Genomic DNA, 23,684 nt, shown 5'->3' with positions numbered 1-23,684 from the left:
AATCTTCTCCAAATTAGCTCCAATTTCCTCACGAACGGTTCGTAGACCACCATGAGAGTCTTCCCGACTATTCTCCGGGCTTCGAATAGGATGGTGGGATCCGGTGAGTGACTAATTTGGAGAGAAAAATGTTAAGTCTTTAAGAGAAAATAATTATGAGATTATCAAATAATCTCATAAAAATCCACTTTGGCCTAGAGTATTAAAATTCATTGAACTCTTCCTTTTAAAGATTATAGCTTGTAATTGTATAATACAAACATCATATTTATTTAATAAAATATGTAACGTTTTATTTCAATTTGAGTTGCATTAACCACAAACCAATAAACTAACATCGAAGGTTATCTTATAGCTTAAGCATGTATGTAGAGTCATACGGGTTGATCATGTTTAAGTGATAACCTAAATGATCTGTAGTAGATGGATAAGGCTGGATACCTTATCCTGGTGACACTACAAGTATGACCCGCTTTATAAATATTACAATTGTTGTAAAGTGCTACAAATGATCTGATCCCGATCATTCTTGTGGAGACATGTGAGTGGAGATATTCTATACAAAGGAATTTGTATAAGACCGGACAACGAAATGTTTAGTCTCATTATATAATGTCGTTCATAATAGAGACTTACATTTTACCAGGATGATCATAAGTAACATGACTTAAATCCTGAGTGAGTTGTGAACTCCTGCCTATGAAGGCGGTCCTTTGATTTGTATGGGTGAGAGTGGTAAAATCGCTGACTCAATAAGGCTACTATTTTGGGGATTTGTCTAATTAGGGAGTTGGGAACATAGTTATACAAGAAGGAATTCACTCATTCCCCAACGTTGGGGTAAGTAGATAAATTGCTCCCTTAACGGTTGATCATAGTTGGACTATGATTTATTGTTCATTAGAGGGATCAATGGTACTTAAGAAGATAGAAGTAACTATAGGGACACAACGATAATTTTGGCCCAATTGTACTTACAAGCAATTTGTGAAGGGTCATCGTTGATTGGTTATATCCAATGGACATGGAAATATATTTGTAGTGCGAAGAGTGCAGCTGACGATTTTTAGTGAAGTGTCCATTAGTTAACTAATGGTGAATAATTTAATTAAAGAAGTTTAATTAATTATTCACGTATCGTTGAAGTTTCAAACTACAGATCCATACGGTCCCCTCTGTAGCTCAAAGAAAAATGAGAATCAGTTTTTGAATTAAATTGAATTGTTCAAATTAATTGAGGGAATTAATTATATTTGATATAATTAATTCAGTTTTAATTATATATGATATAATTACTGTAATGAAAAAACATAGTAAGTTTGATAAACCTGACATTCTTATCATCTTTCTCCTTTTCTTCTCTCTAATTCCCTCATCAAAATACCAGAGCCCACAAACTCCTGGGTTCCCATCTAGAGAATATGGAGGTAGCCTTCGTGGTGGTGTTTGTCGATTCGAGGTGTTCAATTGAAGAATTGTTCTTAAAAGATATGGGTTCTGAATCCTAATTTTATTTTTTTGTGTTTTTTCCTTTATGAGCATGCTATATGTTTTATGAATTAAATGCATGATCTTCTGTATGTTTTTCTGTAAAATCTAAATTTTGTAAAAATTGGAAAATTGAGACGATCCCCACTTTCGCTCAAGAACCTTTAATAGGGTTCCTTCAATGTTGTATTTTCTTCAATTTGAATGAGTTATGTTTGATTTTTGTCAAGCAACAACTTAATTGAGTTAATTTGACAAATGTTTCAATTTTTGTATTTATTTGATTTATTTTGTATTTTGGAGTTACTAAGTTGTTAGCCTATAAATAGCAACTAGTTTCTTCATTTGTAGCATCCCATTTCAGAATTAAAGAGTTCTCTCCCTTCTTTCTTTCTTTCTTTTGTACTTGAGTTCAGTTGAGAGCAAGTATCCAAGAGTTATTTAAAATCCGAGTAGTTCAAGATTGCAACTCTACCAGAGTTAATCGTTGCATCCTACTGAGACGGTCACTGTAGCAACATGCAGCCCGTGTAGAATGAATAATTACCTTCAAGACAACACTTGTCAGAAGCGTGTCTTGACTAGGTTTTGAATTTACAGAGGTTTTGAGGTTCTTTCAAGTTTTTTATTATTTTTATATCTAGGTTTTATTACATCATCTAATTTACATTTGAGTTTAAATATTATACATTAAGTGTATTGTTTCTAGTTTAGGTGTAATCAGTTTTCTAGTGTATTCAGTTCTTATATACCATTTCCCCCAACATCCCATATATTGTTTAAAAAAATGGCATGTTAAAGCACATCCTAGGATTTTAACCATACCTCGTACTTATTTTCTAAATTCAAATTTCTTAAACTTGACCTCCAGAGTACATGTTTCTCAAGTTTAGTCTCATAAACCCTTCTTCAAAAACTTAACAAGTATTTGTATAGAAGTCTTCAACAAAGAAGCTCCAAGTCGATTTTGCCCTACTCTTTGAAATTTAAGAATTTTGTTCATTTACTTATGTCTTTGTCAGCCAAAAATACCAAAATACCCCTAATATTTTGTGTTCCCTTCCTCTTTTTGAGTTTTTCGTTCTCTGCTGTATTTTTTTTTTTTTCAGTTGCACAATGTTGGGGTTTATGCCAAAATCTTATGGTCTATAAATTGTAAATAAATTATTGAATAAATACAATGTTATCTATTTCTAATAAATAAAGTGTTATTTATTTTCTTGCATAACTCAAATCCAATAAACTAAGATTTATGGTTATTTAATGTAACTTGAACAACATGTGGTTAACGTATAAGTGGATCGTGTTCAGATAATAACCTAAAAAGTCTATAGCCTATAGATAAGTTTGGGTACCTTATCCTTGTAACAATATGGTTATGGCCAACTTTGTAAGTGTTACAAATGTTGTAAGTATTACAAACTATTTGATTCAGATCGTTCATGTGGAGACATGTGAATGGGGGCATTCTATACAATAAGTTTGCATAAGACCAAACTACAAAATATATAATCTCTCTTTGTAACGCCGTTAGCTAAAGAGATTAATATTTCAAACGATTACCATGTAACTCGATTTCAGTCCTGAATGAGTTATGAACTCTTGCTCATGCGGGTCGTGTTGGGATTGGTGTCCTAAATCTCTTGTATTCTTGTAGTTTGTAAACATTGTATAAACAAATTATTATTAATAAAATAATTGTTATTTTATGAGCATACACTAATTATTTTATGAGCATACACTCAATCCAATAAACTAATATCCTAGGCTATTTTATGTAATTTAAACAAGTATGTAAAGACATATAGATGGATCTTGTTTAGATAATCACCTAAACGGTCTATAGTAGATGGATAAGATTGGGTACCTTATCCTGGTGGCACTACAGATGCGGTCCACTTTGTAGGTGTTACAAGTGTTGTAAAGTGTTACAAATGATCTGATCCTGATCATTCATGTAGAGATATGTGAATAAGGGCATCCTATACAAAGAATTTGTATAAGACCGGACCATGAAATGCTTAGTCTTATTATATGACACACCGTTAATAATAGAGACTTACATTTCACCTGGATGACCATAGGTGACATGACTTGAAACCTAAGTAAGTTGTGAACTCCTGCTCAAGAAGGCGGTCCTTTGATTTGCATGGGCAAGAGTGGCCAGATTGCCAACTCCATATGCCAACATGTCCTATAGTCTCTTTCATTGGTTTGCACCGTGAGATCTTCTTGCACGACCTCGAGGCACCCTGGGAGTGTCCCCCTTCAGATGGTTTGTATAGGTCAATATCAAGGCGACCTCCAGAAATAGATAGGATCGCTTTGGTTTTTTTCCCAATAAGTTTTTCCCTTCGATTGACTTATTGGGACGAAACTCTAGAGTTTAAAATGAAGGATCATACTTACAAGGAATTGTTATGCTAGTTGATGATTTCTTGACCAAATAAATTATGATTGATTGTTATAGGAATAAGAGTTATTTTGGTGTAATAATTAGTTGAGAGTGTCTCAGTTTAGTGAAGAGCCAACTGACTACTCTTCGATGGCTTTTGTCTTAAATCACTGAAGCATCATTGCAAAATTAGATATTAAATGGGGTACATTTAGATTTTGCTAAAACTAATTGGATGTTTTAGAGTTGTGCTAAAATCTAATGTAAAATTCGTTTATTTTTTAACAAAAATATCAAACAATATTTTTCTATTAGGTGCCTCTAATCTAACCGATTTTAATTATACAACGTGGAAAGATTCAATTAAAAACTTTTTCGTAGTTAACGACCTCAACATTATCTTGATTTAGGATTGTCCTCAAGTCTCAACCCCTGATGTGACACGAAATGTTCGTGATACATACGAGATGTGGACAAAGACTAATTCTAAGGCCCGAGTTCACATTTTGGCAAGCATACCTGATGCATTAACTTAAAGATTTAAGAGCATAGTCACTACACATCAGATCATGCAATCAATGCAAAAATTGTTCGAGCGAAAGTTCTCACAATTCAAGCAAAATGGGGTTGATGACAATGAAACCAGTAATGTTGGCTCCTTAGATAAACTCTAGTCCATATAGAATATCAAAGGACAAACAGAGAAAGCAATTGTTGCTAAATCTGATGAAGTTAATCAAGAGGATTGTCTTCTAAGATGAAACTTGGAATTCATTATATGAGTTGTGTAGCTGATCCCACTACTGTCTAGAAAAGGAATAACTCCGAAGAAAATAAATCTAATTTATTTGTCTTGGAGACGTGCTTAGTAAAGAATGATGATTCTGTTTGGATAGTTGATTCAAGAGCTACTAATCACGTATGTTCTTCTTATCAAGGATTTAATTCCTAGAGACATTTGGTAGCCGGAAAAATGACTCTTAAAGTCGGTACTAGTGAGGTCATTTTTGTTGGGATAATAAACGATATATGTTATTGGATGACGTATATGTAGTACCTCAAATCAAAAGAAACTTTATTTCAATTTCTTGTCTGATTGAACAAAAAGTATTACTTATCCTTCTCTGAAATAAAGTGTTTATTTTTAAGAATAGAATGGAATTAGGGTTTGGTTCAATGGAAAATAACTTATATGTACTAAGGCTGTTAGTTACAAAATTCGTGCTAAATACTGAAATGTTCAAAACAGCAATAACTATTAAAAGACCGAGAGTTTCTCCAAAAGAAAATGTCCATCTTTGGCACTTAAGATTAAGTCACATCAATCTCAATAGGATTGAGAGATTAGTAAAAAATGGACTTCTAAATGCTTTAGAAGAAAACTCTTTACCTATATGTGAGTCATGCCTTGAAGGCAAAGTGGCGAAACGACCTTTTACTAGAAAAGGTTATAAGCCAAAGAGACCTTGGAGCTTATACATTCAGACCCTTGTGGTCCGATGAATGTAAGAGCATGAGAAGGGTATGAATATTTCATCTCTTTTATAAATGATTATTTTAAATATAGGTATCTATACCTAATGCAACATAAGTCTGAAGCACTTGAAAAGTTCAAGGAGTACAAGACAGAGGTTGAAAACTTGTTAAGTAAACAGATAAAAACACTACAATCCGATCGTGGTAGAGAGTATATAGACTTAAGATTCCGAAACTATATGATAAAATATGGAATTACATCCTAACTCTGAGCCCCTGGTACACTTCAACAGAATGGTGTATCGGAAAGGAGAAACAGAACCTTGTTGGACATGGTTCGGTCGATGATGAGCTATGCTCAACTTCCTGACTCATTTTGGGAATATGTAGTAGAGACTGCAGTTTATATTTTGAACATCGTTCCCTCAAAGAGTGTTTCTGAAACACCTTTTGTGTTATGGAGAGGTCGTAAAGGTAGTTTACGCCACTTCAAAATTTGTGGATGTCCAACCCATGGCTAATGACAAACCCTAAAAGTTGGAATCCTCAATTAGATAGAGAATAGGGGGGGGAGCGGGAATAATTTTTTCCCCATTGGTTAAACGGGGATGGGGACGAGGATTATATTCCCCGACCCCGTCCTCGCCCCACCCCGATGAATATATTATATAATTATATTTATATAATAATAATTCATCATCATTATTATTTTATCTACATACTTTTTACAAAAATTGTTGTATAAAAAGTTAGTTATTTTCTAATTTTCATTTCAACCTTTTCACAATTTAATACATTTCTAAATTGTTTTAACATTTAAGACTTTTTATCTTAAGCCATAAATATTGTAGTATTTAAATGGAAAGTTTGATTATAATATTGTAATATTTAAATTTTAACTTTTAGAAATTATAGAATTAAATTATATTTTTACACATATAATAGTATTATTTTTATAATGAATTTTTATACTATTTTCTATGAATGAAAAATTTATTAGAAATAAATCATTTAATATATATAATTTTATTTGGTTGAGAATAAACAAAATTGCTAAAAATGAATATATTAAAAAAAAACAAACAGAAAATTTTTTCCCATGGGGAATCCCCATCCCGATCCCCCGGAGAATTTCACGGGGACAGGGAATGAAAAAGGGGGGCGGGGATGGGGATGAGGAAGCCTTCCCCATCCCCGCCCCGTGGACATCTCTGGTGGTACTTAAGGAGTTAGTTATAACTATAGAGAAAACGGTAATTTTGGTAGATATAACTATAGAGAAAACGGTAATTTTGGTCTACCTGTACTTCAAGCAATTTGTGGTCATCGTATTATTGATTGGTTATATCCAATGGACACAGAAATATATTTGTAGTACGAATAGTGTAGCTATCGGTCTTTAGTGGAATGACCGGCAGTTAATGGAATTTGAGCAATTTAATTAAATAGTTTAATTAATTATCCAAGTACCATTGGAGCTTCAATGTACAGGTCCATAAGGTCTCATTTGTAGCTCAACAAGATTTTAATTGAGAATTAATTTTTTAGATTAATTTGAGTTGTTCAAATTAATTGAGGAAATTAATTATATATATAATATAATTAATTTAATTAATTATATGTGATATAATTAACTAAATTAATTATATGTGATATAATTAATATAATGTATTTATACATTATAATATAAAGTATTTTGATAGGAATTTGAATATGATTCAAATAATAATTATATGAATGAGATTTATATAATTAAATTTAACATATTTATATTAAATACCATAAATAGTTGAGAGGAATTAAATATTTGAATATGATTCAAATAATAATTGTATGGATGAGATTCATATAATTGAATTTAATATAAATATGATTTATATCAAATGTCATGTATTGTTGAGAAAAAATAAAACTATAGATTATGTTGTATTTGATATAACATAAAACTATAAGTTATATGTTATATTTGATATAACATATAGTGTGTGTATATAATAAGCTAATTATTATAATTATTATAATTATTATTATAATAATAATAATAATAATTATTATTATTATTATTATTATATTGTGTGTATTATTTAAATTAAATTATATTTTATTTTAATTTAATTAAAGGGAGGTAGTTACAACCACTTCTCCTAATTTTCTCTAAACATTATGTGGAGTGGATAGAAGGTTTTTTTGGAATTAGTGAGTACTCTACATCTTCTTCCTGTGGATAACAGAGAAAAGTTCTTTGGGAAAATCCCTCTCCTTCCTTTTTTCCCTCTTCCAAGAATTCGAGCAAAACCCACAACTTTTGCTTGAATTCTTAATCCCTAAAGAGAATACTAGAGGGTTCTCAAGTGGTGGTGCCCAATTGGGAATTTCGAATTGGAAACTAGGATCAGGAGGGAATATAATGGCTTCAAGGGTACGTCGTTTTCTTCCCTAATTTTTTTCCAAAAAGCATGTTGTAATTTATGTTTGATAATGCATAATTGTTTTATGCCTGTAATTTAAAGTTCTGTAAAAAAATTAAAATTGGGAACGATCCCCGCTTCCGCGCAGGGACCTTCATCGATTTTCCCTCAGTTTTATCAAATGTTGTTACATCTGGGATTTTAAATGAGGATGATATTGCTCAAAATGAGTCTAGCCCTAGAGATTATGTTGCCCTCTGAGCGTGTTGAAGCTGAGAATGAGGCTGAGAATACTCATCCTGATGAGTCTACTAATGTGACCGTTGATGAGATTGGGGGGAAAACCCCAGATGATTCAGATGAAGAACATGAAAGTGAAGATGTCTCATTTTCTACTGGGGACATATCAGATGACAACATCCCAATTGACTAGTTACGTCAGAAAGGAAAGAAGAAAATGAGTGATGTTCATCCAAGCTCCTCTAAACCAAGGGATGATGAAAAAAGTTCTGACTCTGAATGGGTTAATGAGAAAGATGAACATCTTGAATCTGAGAATCTTCCTGATAGTCCTCCTAAAACTCAAGAGAAGCAACCAGCTAAGCAGACCAAGAAAAGATCAGCTTCAAGATCTATTTCTGATGTTCCCCTAGATGGAATCTCGTTTCATGCCGAGAACAAGGGAATAACAGGGGAAAAAGATTTGTTTAAACAAGCTTAAGATTGCCTTGAGATTATGGATCTATTGGTAAAGGTTGACTTGATGAGAACCGTTCTCAATCTTGGTAGTTACTATCTACACTTGGTTCAAGAGTTTTATGTAAATTTACTCAATCAATTTGGGGAGGCTGATAGTTTAAGTTTTGCAAAGTTCATATGAGAGGTCATTGCTTCATTTTTACTGTTACTTTGATAAATAAGTATCTTAATCGTTATGTACTTAGCTATGTTACTGAACTGAGACCTTCTATGTCTAATCCAGTGTTTGAGCTTATGGAAGGAGTGAAAAAATCTTGGATTTTAAAAGGTTAATTACCATATGCTGATTTGAGTGTAAAGTATGTGTTGCTTCACAAAATTGGCATTGAAAACTGATGTCCCTCCACCCACAAATTTGGTCTTTCTACTAGCTTTGCCGGTTAGCTTTATCATATTGAAATGGGTGCTAAATTCAACTACGTTACTTATGTGGTTAATCAAATCAAGAGACATATCTTTTCTCATGCCACCGAGGTCCCTTTATTCTTTCCACGCTTTATTTGTGGAATTATTTTAGCCCAAAAACCTAATATCTTAACTGATTTAAATATTCTTAGTCCTGTGCCTTCTACCATCTCCTTTAGCTACTGATTATATCAAGACAAACATATGTCTGACCTAATTCACACCGAGATTCTTGTTACTGAGAGTGGTTATGTTAAGGAGTTTCTTCAAACTCCTTGTGGAAAGAATATAATAAATGTGTTGGCAAATGAGTCCAGGGAGTTTGGAATTTTGCTTCAAAGAGTTTTTGCTAGAAAGTCTGAAGTTGATGATCTGTTGATTTTTCTTCATGGGTCTTCTGTTGATCCTGATCAGGGGACTAGCTCTAGTGCACAGGATGTTGATGTTGCTAGTGAAGATCAATGATGTTTTTCTGTTGTTTGGTGGTCTCTTATTTTTTTAAGCATGTCAAAAGGGGGAGTAAGGTGTAAAGTCTTTGCCGATCGACTTTTTTCTGCTTTATACTTGATAGTTTGGTTGATGTGTTGCTTATTTTTTTTCTCTGCTATTTTTTGGCTACTGCTATATTTTTCATTGCATAATAATATTGCAATTGGGAAGCTTGTTACACTTTGTGTGTTAGCAATATTTGTTTAAGTCTGGTTGTTATCATAAAGAATGCATTTGCATTTGATCTTGTTGGGTTACGGTTATTATATGGAAATGTTGTCACTGCAAAATACTTTCCTTATGTGGATTTTTCGGTAGTATTCTTATAGATCTTTTCCTTCTCCATGCATAAGTATTTCTGGAAGTTAGGGTTGGTCTTTTTGGTAGTTGTTGTGTATATATAAAGACACTTAGTCTTTAGTTTAGGGTTGATCGTTTTCAACAAAAAGATTTAAAATGTCATTTGTCTTGTGACACTTTCTAGTCACAGGTGTTTTCAATGTCAATCTTTGATGGCGGAGAAGATTGTGTTGCTGTAAGATTGGAGATTTATTCTAAGCTATTTACGTGCTTCATCGGTATACTACTTGAGAATGGATTCTCAAGCTTAAGGGGAGCCTAAGCTAAATGAGTGAAGTGATCTTTGCTCGAAAGGGAAAGATAGTGTTAGTGAGAATGAGTCTCACAATCAAGGGAGCTTGAGTGTAGCCGGGAGTCTGTCTTAGGGGGAGTCTAAGACATTCTTCACTAATATCATTACTTAGGTGAAGCCTAAGTATCCTAGAGAAGGAGTCTCACATCTAGAAGAAACCTAGGTGAACGATTGAGTTGTTAAGCTCTGCAGAGGTCAGAGTTGTCAATAAAGATAAAGACTATGTTGTAATCACTTACCATTTATATTAGTAAAGTTATCTTTCCACGAGCACACTACCCCTCAGACGTAGGTATTAATCACGGAACTAGGTTGACACAATCTCTGGTGTTATTTCTGTTTGGTATTTTTGTTTTGTTGAATGTTCTTTGAATTATCATGACATAGTTCGTAACATCTTTTCGCGTGTAGTAGGTACTTCCATATTATTTTCAGGTATAACCAGGCAAATGCAAGAGTACGAGGATTCGAACCTTCATTGAAAAAACATGTATATTATAGGCCATAGGCCAACATACTAACATAGAACATTTTATCTCCTAAAAGTAACCTGGATTAGTAATGTACTTATGTCCTTCATATTTATCTGTTATCCAGAAAAAAACACAAAGAAATATCCCTCTAGAAAACAGAACAAAACTAAACATTATATGAAAATTACTGATGGGAAGCCTGTGAAGGCACAAGTTCAACTCCTAAGCAAACTAAAATTTTGAAGCACATTAGCAAGTCCATGAATGTGACCTTTTCATTACAGGCTTCATCTGCTTGTCTTCCTCCAGTGACACCATGCCTGAATGAGAGGGGTCTTCCAGCATCATCTTTGCCACTAAATAACCTGCAACCGACCACGTCTGAAACTTTCGTGCCTGTTTCCCAATGTACCGCCCAACTGTCCCATCGTAATATTCTGGCCAGTTATCTTTCAGTAGCCTGGTTTCAGCTAGTTCGAGTGCACGTCTTGCAATCTGGGGTCGCCCCGTCTTGATACATGCAGCTGTTAGAAGCCATAGGAGAACTGCAAGAATTGCAGCAATGTCAATATTTCTGTTCTAGTGCAACTTCGGAGGATAGGGGATTCAAAATTATAACAATGATCTCAAAAAGTCTCCTAGTTTACATTCTCAAGTCATAAATGGGAACAAATGGGAACTATGAACCAATAAACTACCTTGTCAATAAAATATCAGGTCATAATTACAAGATTTTGGGATTTGAACTTGCAATCAATTAGAGGGAATAAAGATGCTTACCAGGCCAAGAACCACCATTATGGTAACTCCATCTTGTATTTTTTGGATCACATCCAGTTACAATCCGCCACTCGTGACTTTCAATGGCAGGGTAACAAACCTTTAGAGGCATTTCTCCGACCAGCTCTTCCCAACGCGATTCAATAAGATCCATAATAGCAGTGGACTGTTCTGGTGTTGCCAAGGCTGAAAGAATTGCAATGCAGTTTCCCAAGCAAAACCAACGGAAGTCCATTCTTGCAGGGCTGACATTTCCGATAAAGTAACCACCACGAGTTGGCATAAAGTCAAAAATCCATTCAGGAAGAGAATCGGGTATTACATTGAACTTGTTCAAAGCGGTGTGAGAGTATTCTTCAGTTTTATATCGATATATATCATTTAGTTGCTTTAGGTCGAGCCAAAAGTAAGTTCTCATGTGATAGCTCATGGCATGAAGCCGTTTTGTTATTCTTTCTACAAAGTCCTTCCCCTCGTGGTCTTGCTTAAGTAAAAGCAAAGCACACCTTAAAGCCATAAAGAAAAGAGCTTGAATTTCAATTGGGTAGCCATATACACCCTGAAACCAATAATAAAAGCAGTAAGAAATAAGAAATGAATGGATAATCATCATGATTTCCAGACTGCATAGTGCATACAGCTCACTTTGTTAAGCAAACTTAATAGGACACAAGAAGGCAAGATATTCATAGTCGATACATGGTACTTTTAATATTGTAACGATGCTTTGTCTCCCAAAAAGTAAGAAACAGAAAAAGAAAACGTACATCAAATGAAGTAAGAAACAGAAAAAGGCAAGATATTCATAGTTGATACATGGTACTTTTAATATTGTAACGATGCCTTTTGTCTCCCAAAAAGTAAGAAAAAGAATAAGAAAACGTACATCAAATGCCAATGTAGATAACCTTGGTTCAAATCTTATTTTGATTTTTAAACATTCAAAGTTATTCCATTTTGGTCCCTAAACTTCTAACATTGTCTATTTCCCTTAATTTTAAAAAGTAGTTTTTTATACAAATGGGGACTAAAATAATAGCAGTAACCAAAATATTTACATTTTACAAGTTCAAAGACTAAAATACTACTCTTTTTAAAATCTAGAGACTAAAATAGACCTTTCGAAAGTTCCTCGACTAAAATGAATTATGCAGAATGATACAAACATGAAAGTTCATGGACCAAAATAGGATTTGAACTATGATTTTTGACAATATCAAATCATTCCATTAATAGATTTCAATATTTTAAACCATTCCCACCGAATTTCAGAAGTCAAGCTTCATGTTAGTTTCATTATTATATCTTTAAAGGCAAAGGTTGAAAGAACCGCACCATTCGTCTATCAATCATGCAGCATCCATCGGCACAGAGAAGGGTTGGGAATGTGTCAAACCCTTCCGAAAGACACAGACTCAAAATAAGGCGCATTCCCTTTTGGCATTCTGGCAGTTCAGCCAAGGCAGTGTCACCAGTGGACTTTGTGTATGCTCTAAGCAATATGATCCACCAAAATCCAGAGTCAACCGGAGCAACTCTTCCTATTGCACTCTCCCCAAAATCTGCAATTAAAGTTTCAGTGTTCCTCACTGGATCATGAAGCACTTTGAAACTAGCAGGCATCACTCCTTCTCCAAGCTGGAATCTGTCAATCTTTTTCTCCCATGATTGAAGCCGAAGAGTTTTTAAGATAAAGTTCTTTACTATTTCAGGCTCCCCATTCATTAGAAAAGCAAAGGCGCTCGGGACAAAGTCTCTCACAAACACCTATGCGAATAAAGAAAGTATCCATATGTTAGCTTTTGCTCTCGGTTCAAATCAACACAAATCCCATAACTAACAATTAAGAACATGACAAGATATACATTAGTTCATTTCTAAATATTTATACATTTCAATGGTTTTCATGCTAAAATGTTGTTTTAGTTAATGATATTTATGCCTATGATACAATGTTTCATCTCACATACAACGTTTATACATTTATGATTCAAACCAACTCATCAACTTTGTAAGTGGTTTCACACATTAATGCAAAGGAAATATCAAGTCAATAATGCTTAATGATTTCACACATTAAGCATTTATATGTAAATGCTTAAGCGTTTACACTCAAAATGTTGGCAAGTGTTTGACATACACTCACTAAGTTTCGAAGATTAAACGAAAAGTGAACATTGCAAATCCTATTAACTGAAGTACTCCCATGGACAACATTATCCTTATGAGCATCTATAGAGATTACTTATTTCTAAAAATGCATAATTAGTTGGGAGTTTCAGAGCTTAATAAACAGGTGAAATGTGTTATCAATCACTACAAACTAAATCTCTATACAATAAAATACAAGCAATGACATAGACATTAACCCTGCATTATTATAAACACAACCAAACAGGGATTGAACAATGAATGTAAGTCATTAATTATTCATAAAGGGTTCTTTCTTACTTGATCATAATTAAGATTTTCTTCAGTACTGTCCAACGCAGCAATAGTACCAACTGGTTGGCCACGGAAATAGACCAACGAACGCCTCAACGCTTCCCAAGCTTCGGCCACCATAGGATGCTGCTCGAATCCAGTCTGTGATCTTGGAGTATTGAAATCCGATCTTCTGCCCGGCGATGGCGTTTGATCATAATTATCAGTCAACCGACCAAAGTTCTCTGAAGAAACTCTCGTCGATAACCGTGGGGAATAACCAATCGCCATATCCCCAAGCGATCTTTCATCGAATGACCTCTGTCTCTCCATGTTCAATGGCCTTGGCCTATCCAATAGCTTCGAAAGCTCACTTTCTTCAATCTCATCCACTGTGAATAACGTATCGTTGTTTTTAGCATTCCCATTCTGGGTCAAGTTCGAAGAGGAATTCGACATTTTCAAAGAATCTTAACTCTCTGCAATTAATCTCAAAATGATTTCTCAGATAACAGAGAATGGATTAAAAACAGAGCATCAAAATCAAAACCCCAAATGAAAACACAATCATAATGCAAAAAAAAAAAATTAAGGAAAATCCCCATGACAAAAACTGTTACATTTCACTAACAAACCCAACAACTTACCAGCGAATTTCTCAGATTCCCATGGAAAACACAAGCTCCATGCAAGGTCAAAAAATACAAAACGGGAAGAGGCAAACTCCACGGGAGAAGCTAATATGCTTCAATTTGAGAATGTAGAAAGAGAAACCGCCGTAATGGGGGTGGTGATAGTGAAGAGCTCAGTAAGAAGCTTCCCACCTGGAAATGGAAACTGACCGATAAACAGGGACATGGGATTCATGAAGAAGGAAAAGGAGAGAGACCCAGAAGGTAAAAGGGCATTGGGGTTGCAATGGCGGGTGGAGAAACGGAGAAAATGGTGAAAAGGGGTGATGGGGAAGGAGAAGGTGAAGGGTCTGTGAAGTGCTGCAATAATGGAGGAGTCGGTTTTGAGGAGGCAGAGGAAAAGGGCCAAAGGGGGCGTTTGTTAGGACACGTGTACGGTTGAAACATCCAAGGTGGGCACTGATTTGCTTTTAGCTTCTCTTCTTCAATTTTTTTTTTTTTTTAAATATCAATTTTCACCTCAAAATATCAAAACTTACACCCTCTATTACAAGTGGCTGACGTCTGTAGAGCTAAGTTGGTTATCTTAATAATAATTTCAAAATAATATTACAGTATATAATTATAGATTATAAATAATTATAAATATCATTATTATATTCGAAAATTCGAATATTAATATACTGTAACTTTAAGTTGAGACTAAATAATCCCTTAATTAGAATCTTCTTTAAGAATCATCAAATATCAATTTTAATAGTTTATCTTGTAAAATCAATATTTAAGGAATACATGTATAGTTTAAACTGATATTTATCCATTTCAATTATTTCAAAAAAAAATGTGTTGCTTTCCTGTTCATTTTGTTTATTGGGAGTTTTATTTGTTGGGTTTCTACTTACATTTAGGAGTTTGTGAACCGTCCATTTTGATTGGATCTGTAATCCTAGTTTAATGAAGTCTAAGTGTAATAAATGCTCCAAGTATTATATCGAGGCAATAAATTTTTTGCTATATAGGTCGGTCCTGCTAGTGGTCACACAAGATCATGAATTTATTAAAAGACATAATGCAAACAAGTTCAATCTCAGTGACCACACACATAAACCTGCGAGATTAATTAAAATATGCGTACAAATTTAAATATATTAATTATAATTTATGAAAATTAGGATAATTAAGGTGAATATCCGTTCAAATATACCTCTAATTTCATATCGTGATGTTTCAATATTTATGGTTTATATTCACCTCTATACACGAAAGGATATCTATTTTGTCATGTAACCACTCGAATCAATTACAGTTGGATTTTGATGTTTCATACTTTATCCCAATTGAGCTAAATTCGCTGTGACATATACTTTTATTCTTTTAAATTTTGCAATATTATCATTGACTTTTCATAAATGTTTCAGTACTACCAATGAAGTATAAATGAGTCAACATTTAAATAAAAATTGAGACATCAAATGAATTGTGGTGATATTTGGATGTCGAGTTTTTTTCCTAAGTCACAGTGAGTATATATATATATATATATATATAGTAGCAGTCTTAATTTACGTTTGATATTCTAACTAATTTCTACTTGATTGGCATTTTTCTACTTGATTGGCATTAGCATTTTCACTACATTGAAGAAGTTTGTTGGAATATTTAAAACATCAATACAATATCATTAAAAAAATTTAATTATTTAAACATAGTTTCTGTTTATTAATTTAAATATTCTTTTCATAAATGTTTTATTTCTGTATATTTTTAGAAATATCTATCGATATCGATGTTTTATCTATATTTTCATCAACATTTTCGTAAAGTTAAAACATCGACACTAAAATTTAAAATCTTAATCATATCTTCATTGAATACTTCTCTTTGTTCCCCTATAATATATATACCGGTAAATCATAAGTTTTATCCAAATAAAAATTCTGAATTTCACTTCCATATCGGAACAAACATAATTCATTAAACAAAATATTATAATTGTGTGTTTGGTTTAACTTTTTCAGTATTTAATTTTATAAATAAGTCATTTTGAAAAAAATAAATGAATGTCTAATAACCACTTAAAATAGTGTCTGAAACACTTCAAAGCTTATACCTCTTTTTATCAAAAGAGGTTCGATAAAAATGACTTTTTTAAAAAATAAATTTTTTTCTAGTCAATTCAAACAAGCACTAAAAATCTTCGTCCCTACCTATTGTCAAGCTAACAAAAAAAAATGTTATTCGTGTGTTACTTTTTATTAAGAATTTTTAGTTCATATAATCCATTCTGACATCATACATGAGTGATGATGTCAGTTCTAATGAATTAGGAAGTTCACGTTAATTTGATGAATGGTAAAAGTAAGAAAAACCACTAAAAAAACTCAAGGTTGAAATAGGAAAGTTTCATCATTACAAAGCTTTTAAATCTATAGGTCCCAAAACTGTGTTCGGTAATCACTCAAAGTAATATGTCTAAAATTTTGTTCGGTAATTATTTCGACCCATTTAGTATTTATTTTGTTTTTTTTTTTTTGTTTTTAAAAATTAAGCATATAAACACTACTTTTACCCCTAAATTTCTTCATTTGTTATCTACCTTTTGCTAGTAGTTTAAAAAACAAGTAAAAATTTGGAAAACTAAAAAATAGCTTTTAAAAAGTTTTTTTTTTTCATGGATTAGTTAAGGATTTAACCATTCTACTTAACAAATATACGAATCATGATAAGAAATTGAGAGAAGTAGGCTTAATTTTCAAAAAAACAGAAACAAAAATAAAGAATGAAATGGTTACTAAATATGACCTTTGTTTTTAATTTTTGATATTTTAAAATTAATTATAATTCCTCTCACTTTCTTACAATGACTTGCATATTTATAAATAACAAAAATTGAAATAGCTAAATTTCGATAACAAAATAAATTTTTAAAAGCTCTTTTATTAGTTTTTAAAATATGGTTTCGTTTTTTAAAATATTGATTAAAAAATTAAATAACAAAGCAAAGAATATAAAGTTGATTTTTAAAAAATCAAATATTTGGCAAATAGAGCTAACTTAACGTGTTTTTGTTTTTGTTTGTTTTTTTTTTTTTTTCTTTTTAAGCATATAATTGTTGTTAGTAGCCAACAACACATCTAGAGATTTTTATTTTAATAGTCGTTTGAATGTTATCATATGCTATTTAATTAGGGCTTAGACACTTGGCGTACGGCCTGAATTTTTTGTTAATTGTTTATTTTTTATTGGAATGGTTAGACTTTTTCTTTTTTGGGATAAATAATGGAATGGTTAACTTCAAAACATACTCGACGTGATATGTGCATTTTCCGTCTACTTACTAAATTCAGGGGAAAATATATTATTAACAAAAAAAAAGGGGGAAATTCTTTTTGTCTCTTTTTTTTTTAAAAAGGTTCATTTTCACCCTACTTTGATTTATTTTTGTTCCTATAGTTTTAATTTCGATTATTTTAGTTATTATACTTTAAAAGATCATTTTCTTGTAATTTTTAAAAGTGATTATTTTAATTCATTAAAAATAAAAATGAAAGGACTTAAACGACTTTTAAAAGTATATGGATCAAAATAGATACTTTGAAAATATATGAACCAAAATTTAGAATAAAAGAATCAAAATAATATTTAAACATTTCTGAACTTAAAAAATAAGGTTTTTAATTAAGTTCATTATATTATAATTTCTCTTCCTATTTGTGAATGTTAAAATTTACTAATAATAAATTTAAATGACATGATGAATCGGTACAAACTTAGAAAATAAAAAATTCATAGAAAAGACAAAAAGAAAATTATGTTTTTTTTAGTATGACGGAAAATTAAGTTAAAAAATATTCTGAAGTGCCAAAATTATCCTTGCTCAACTAAAATATAACATTTACTATTTCAACTTTGACATCAAAGTTAGAGTTCCAATTCATGCACACATATATATTTAAAAAAAAAAAAAAAACGAGGTGAGAATTTAAGTATTTTTTAAGTTAAATTATAAAACAATGTCCCTGAACTTTATACTTTGTGTAAAAAATGCTTCTGGAGTTTCAAAAGTTTCAAAAATACCCTTAAATTTAAAAAAAAAAAAATCAAAAAGATACCCTTGCCGCTAGTTTTGGATATAAACCGTTAAAGTTTTGTTTCAAAAATATCCAACTTTCAAAATATTTCAAAAATATCCCTACATTAATAAAAATATAAAAAATAGCTCTACCGCTAGTATTTGAACAAAAACCGTTAATCCCTCGTGACAAAAATAACTTTAAAATTTTAAATATATATATATTAAAAAATTCTCCTACTAATCAATTTGTTTGAATTTTTTTAGGTTTGAAAAGAACCATTTTAAAATAAATTATACAGATATCCTCATTTTTTTCACATAGCTACTCTCATATTTCTCTTAAATTTCTAATTCTTATCTTGTACTAATTTTTTCAACAACCAAAATAAAAACCAAAATTTTAAGTTAGAACATAAAATACCACAAAATTTTACAAAATTCCAAAATCAAAATATTCTCTTGAAACATACAAAAATGATAAATAGCCGAATAAAAAAATGCATCAACTTAAATCATGTTGGTCGTTAGGAATTTAATATTTATTTTAGTTTTTAGATAGGTTATCGAGCAAAATAAGTCGTCGGAACGTTTCGGATGCAATCCGAACTTAAATTAAGTAATTAACAAGCAATGGGAGGTAGAACAGTGGAATCGAGCAAGGGGAGGTACGACGTTGCATAAGTGTTATGACACTTGTGCCCCACGCCATTCATAAAGATAGTCTATAGGCAAGCGTTGTAGTCCTGCAGCGTCACATCATTCTCCATTTGATACTTGTGCATGAATAGGTACCCCTTCCAATTTGCTCTCCAAGGCACTTCATGAGGGGGTGTTCAACGTCACATCATTTTGGGTATGTTTTGATTGTCGAGAAAATTGGTGTAAGCTTATAATTGAAAAATTAAGAGAAATATGAGAGTACCTATATATACGAAAAATAGTTCAATACTTTTTTTATTCGACAATTTATCAAATGTTTCAAGAGAAGATTGATTTTAGAATTTTGTGAAATTTTGTGGTATTTTATGTTTTAACTTAAAAATCTTGTTTTATTTTGGTTGTTGAGAACATTGATGTAAGCTAAGAATTGGAAAATTAAGAGAAATAAAAGATTATCTATATGAAAAAAATGAGAATATCTATATAATTTATTTTAAAATTGGTTTTTTCGAACTTGGAAAACTTCAAACAAATTTTTTCAGTATGAGTATTTTATTTTTTAATTTTTAAAGTCATTTTTGTCACGAAGAATTAACAATTTTTGTTCAATCTTTACCGTGAAAATAGTTTTGAACTTTTATTAAGTTAAGAGTATTTTTTAAACCTTTTGAAAGTTTAAGAATATTTTTGAAAGTTTAAAAATATTTTTTAAACAAAACTTTAATGATTTACATCCAAAATTAACAATAAGAGTATTGTTTGAATTCTTTTTTGAAAATTTAAGGATGTTTTTTAAACTTTTGAAATTTTAGAGACATTTTTTTACACAAAATGTAAAGTCATAATGGGCATTTTTTATAATTTAACCTATTTTTAATGACCTATTAAAAATATTTTTAACTATAGACTAAATAAACATTACAATTTAAAAGTAATGAAAACTGAACTAAGGAGACAGGCAATGAATTTAAAAAGATAAAGCCCAAATTTAAAAAAGGAGAAAAAAAATGAACGGTCAAGATTGATCCAATCACCGACCACCACATGGCTCCCCATACATCGGCACACACTGGACCACTCCCTCCAGTCTCCCTCCCGCTATAAATGCACTGAACTGAACTTCCCATTTTTCTCCATCTTCAACATTTGAAAAGAAAAAAAAAAATCCCCAAAAATCAAAATCAATGAATCCTTACCGAAACAGAACCACCGCAGATTCAATTCTCGATTCTCTTTCCCTCAATCCTCCGCCGTATCCCGTCCTCCTCCTCCTCGCCGTCGTCTCCATCTTCCTCGGCGCTTCCTGGTGGCTCTCCTACGAGTCCGCCGTTGAAGCCGCCGAGGATCAGATCAACTGGATTCTCTTCGCTACACCGGTTCTCCTCATCGTTCTCGTTCGAGTCCTCTCCTCTGTCGATCCGAGCTTCTTTTCTTCCTCGCCTTGGGACCGTCGCCGCCGCACGCATCATCTCCCGGCTGAAGGAAGCTCACCGTGGGGCGTAGCTGCGTTGATCGTGCTGCTGCTCGTTCTCGTGCAGTTCCAGTCCTCGTTCCGTGAGAGCTGGTCCATTTGATGGAGGTTCCGAAGGTGTATAGATATGGCGAACTCGGTAGTTGGAGAGCGATAGAGGTATAATTTCTGTTGATTTTTTGTTTTTGAAAAAGGAAGTCAGTGTTGTTTATATATAGTGAATGTCTCTGATGTATTATTTGAAGCAAATCTTATTAGTTTGTTTTGATTTTAAGGCTTGAATGATCAATGAAGATGAACTTGTTCTTGTTTATCAAATAAATATAAATACTCTGTGTAACTGTAGACTTTTATTTTTATTATTTATTTATTTATTTTTGTAATTTGTGCATTACTTTGAAGTTACAGATGACTTGTTTTCTCCACCATAGCTGCTTTGTTTCCTTCAAAATTTAATGTCAAAAGAGATATATATATATATATATATTTATATATATATATTACATTGGGATGGAGATTTTAATTGAGTGTTCATAAACTAAAAAAAATAAATAATATGGATGCAAAATAAATCTATCAGACACATAAAATCAACTTATACATTTTTAGTGATTAGAGATTAAATAGATGCAAATATAAAACTTGGAGACTTAGTAAACATCTTTTAACTTTAAACATTTTTAGTGATTAAGCTGTACTTAATCTTTGTACTCTTCACTTTTTCATCACAAAAAAAAGTTAGAAAAAAATTACTTAAAAAACAAAATTATCACCACCTGGTAATATTGGATATTGCTCGAACTACAACTAAATATATTCCTAATCTATATATAACTATTAACTTGAAGTGTATTAGGGTAGCGTGAGATTCAAAGTAATTATATTACTTGTAATTACGTTCTCATTCAGAATAATGAAGATAATACTATTGAAAAAAACATATTTTTAGAGTTTTTATGGTATTGAAATAACAATTTAATATCATTTTAGAAGAAGTGAAATTTATGTTTTTTTTTTTTAATTTCTTTTTTCCTTGGATTTGCCTCAATTTTTCAAAAGATGAGAAAAGAAAAGGAAAAAAAAGTGAGGAAAGTCAATTGATTGAAAATATAAATAAAAGAAATAGGGGATTTTAATAAGTTAAAGTATCCGGAAGATTAGGGAAAAAAAAGAGAAAGTTGACCTTAAAATCTGACCGTTGATCAGGGTAAAGATTTGATTGCTTAAAAGAGTATTATTATTATTATTATTTTGGACAAACCTTAGAAGGGCTAACTTGTACTTTATAACCCAAAGTTATCATCAAACTTTGAATTTTGTTCGAAGGTAATTTTAGCATAACGACAGTGGTAATGTGAAATTTAACATTCGACTCAAAGAATGGAAAAAAAAACCCCCATAAATTACAATTGAACGAACCTCGATTTAATTTTTGGGTAATATTGAGATCTATGTAGTCACTTAGAAAATCAAATACTAATAAGGAATTGCTTGAATTATAAAATTGGTCCCTGTAATTAGGATAAAGTTAAAATTTAATACCTATAGTTTTAACAGTTAATATTTAATCTTTATAGTTTAATAAACTTTTAAAAATAATTTCATAGACTATTTTAGACATTTTATTAAATCATAAAATCTAAATTTTAGTTATAAACTACGAGATTAAATTCTAATCGGAGAAAAGACAATATTAGGAATAAATAATAATATCCACTCAAATGGCAACCGTGGACCAATCAGTTTTTGCCAAACCTTAGGAGGCAAAAATCAAATCAAATGATATGGAAGGATTGTTTTTTCTTTCAATTTCAAATTCAAATTCAAATTCAAGTGATATTATTATTTAATTAAAGTTTTTCAAGGGGTGGGAAAAATTTAGACTCTAAAGCTGAATTATTTATGGTCTACCAAAATGTGAATTTCTATCTCTTATCATATTCAAATAAATAAAATTATTATGTTTGTTTAATTACATATGTTGTATACTTTTAAATCTATAATCTTCATTTTGTAGGTTAGGTTTGGAGGAATTTAGAAAAAGCTATATATATGTGTTGTTTAAAATAACTCCTTTAATCATTTAAAAATTAATTTAATGGTAATTTAATGTTCATAATCATGAATTTTGAACAATCAAATTTCAATTTTGAATCATTAAAAACACGTTAAGGAATGATTTTAAAAATGATAAAATCAATTTCAATAATTTCGAAATTACTCTCAATCAAGTTGTCCGTTACAATTCATAATTCATATTGCATAAGAAAATGTTAAAGAAATTAGTTCAAAATATATTTGTTCTATTTGCCTTAATTTATGTATTACCTTGTGAATCATTTAATCGCCATTAAAGTTTAAAGATTAAATTTATAAATTTAACACATTTAATTGTTATTGAATGGTCCTTGACAACTTTAATGTTGGATATGAAAAGAAAATGAAATGTAAATTAATGTAGTCCATAAATATTGAAAAACAAGATAAAATGATTGATTATGATGTGTTTGGAATGCATTTTCAAGTGTTCAATTTAAAAAATACATTATTTTGAAAAAGAATTGGAACGTTGGTTAATCATTTAAAATAATTTTTAAAGTGTATTTTCAATAATTTTTCAAAAATATTTAAATAAAAATGAATGTTTCAAACCAGCAAAACATTAACAATGCATTTCCAAAGTCCCTTGTCCAAGCACCATTATGATCCATCAATTCTATTTAATGAATGTGATAGACTAAAGCTGGGATTTAATAATTAGGAGTGCTCATGTGAGGACAAACTTTACGTATGGGTGGGAAATTCTTTTAGAATTCTAATGATTTTTCACATTTTATAAAATAATTTTAAAGTACCAGGTCAATTGGACATATAACTTTTGAAAAAGTATTGTCTAATACCTATATCATATACTATTAATTATATGTTTCTTCTCCGACTTTTTTTTTTTTGTTTATGTTATTTGATTTCTAAACGTCAAAAGTTTCTGATAGGTTATTTAATTTTAACAAATGTTCAATAAATCTCTAAATTTTCAATTTTATGTATGATTGATCTGCTAAACATAAAATTTGTGTTTGACAAGCCGAACATCTTA

At 31.3% G+C, this 23,684-nt stretch overlaps 2 protein-coding genes across 3 annotated transcripts; one reads left to right on the top strand and one right to left on the bottom strand.

Moving 5' to 3' along the window:
- Positions 1 to 10,530: 10,530 nt before the first annotated feature.
- Positions 10,531 to 14,751, bottom strand: LOC120078650 (putative alkaline/neutral invertase B). Of its 2 annotated transcripts, none has more exons than XM_039032943.2 (5): positions 14,397 to 14,751; positions 13,777 to 14,228; positions 12,661 to 13,092; positions 11,326 to 11,884; positions 10,531 to 11,090 (listed from the first exon to the last, which is right to left on the bottom strand). In XM_039032943.2, the coding sequence occupies exons 2-5, from the start codon at positions 14,206 to 14,208 to the stop codon at positions 10,795 to 10,797; spliced, it is 1,719 nt and encodes a 572-aa protein (XP_038888871.1). In that variant the 5' UTR covers positions 14,209 to 14,228; positions 14,397 to 14,751; the 3' UTR covers positions 10,531 to 10,794. The 2 variants fall into 2 exon arrangements, with proteins under 2 accessions (XP_038888871.1, XP_038888872.1); XM_039032944.2 differs by having other exon boundaries at positions 13,777 to 14,141.
- Positions 14,752 to 20,218: 5,467 nt separating this feature from the next.
- Positions 20,219 to 20,927, top strand: LOC120078163 (uncharacterized). The gene has a single exon (XM_039032388.2). It carries the CDS (start codon positions 20,301 to 20,303, stop codon positions 20,688 to 20,690), a length of 390 nt encoding a protein of 129 aa, XP_038888316.1. The 5' UTR covers positions 20,219 to 20,300; the 3' UTR covers positions 20,691 to 20,927.
- Positions 20,928 to 23,684: the final 2,757 nt, after the last annotated feature.

Source organism: Benincasa hispida, chromosome 5 (genome assembly GCF_027475165.1).
Source record: "Benincasa hispida cultivar pf3 chromosome 5, pf3_genome.v1.1, whole genome shotgun sequence".
NCBI classification, from domain to species: Eukaryota; Viridiplantae; Streptophyta; class Magnoliopsida; order Cucurbitales; family Cucurbitaceae; genus Benincasa; species Benincasa hispida.
This window is presented reverse-complemented; position numbering and strand designations above follow the sequence as displayed.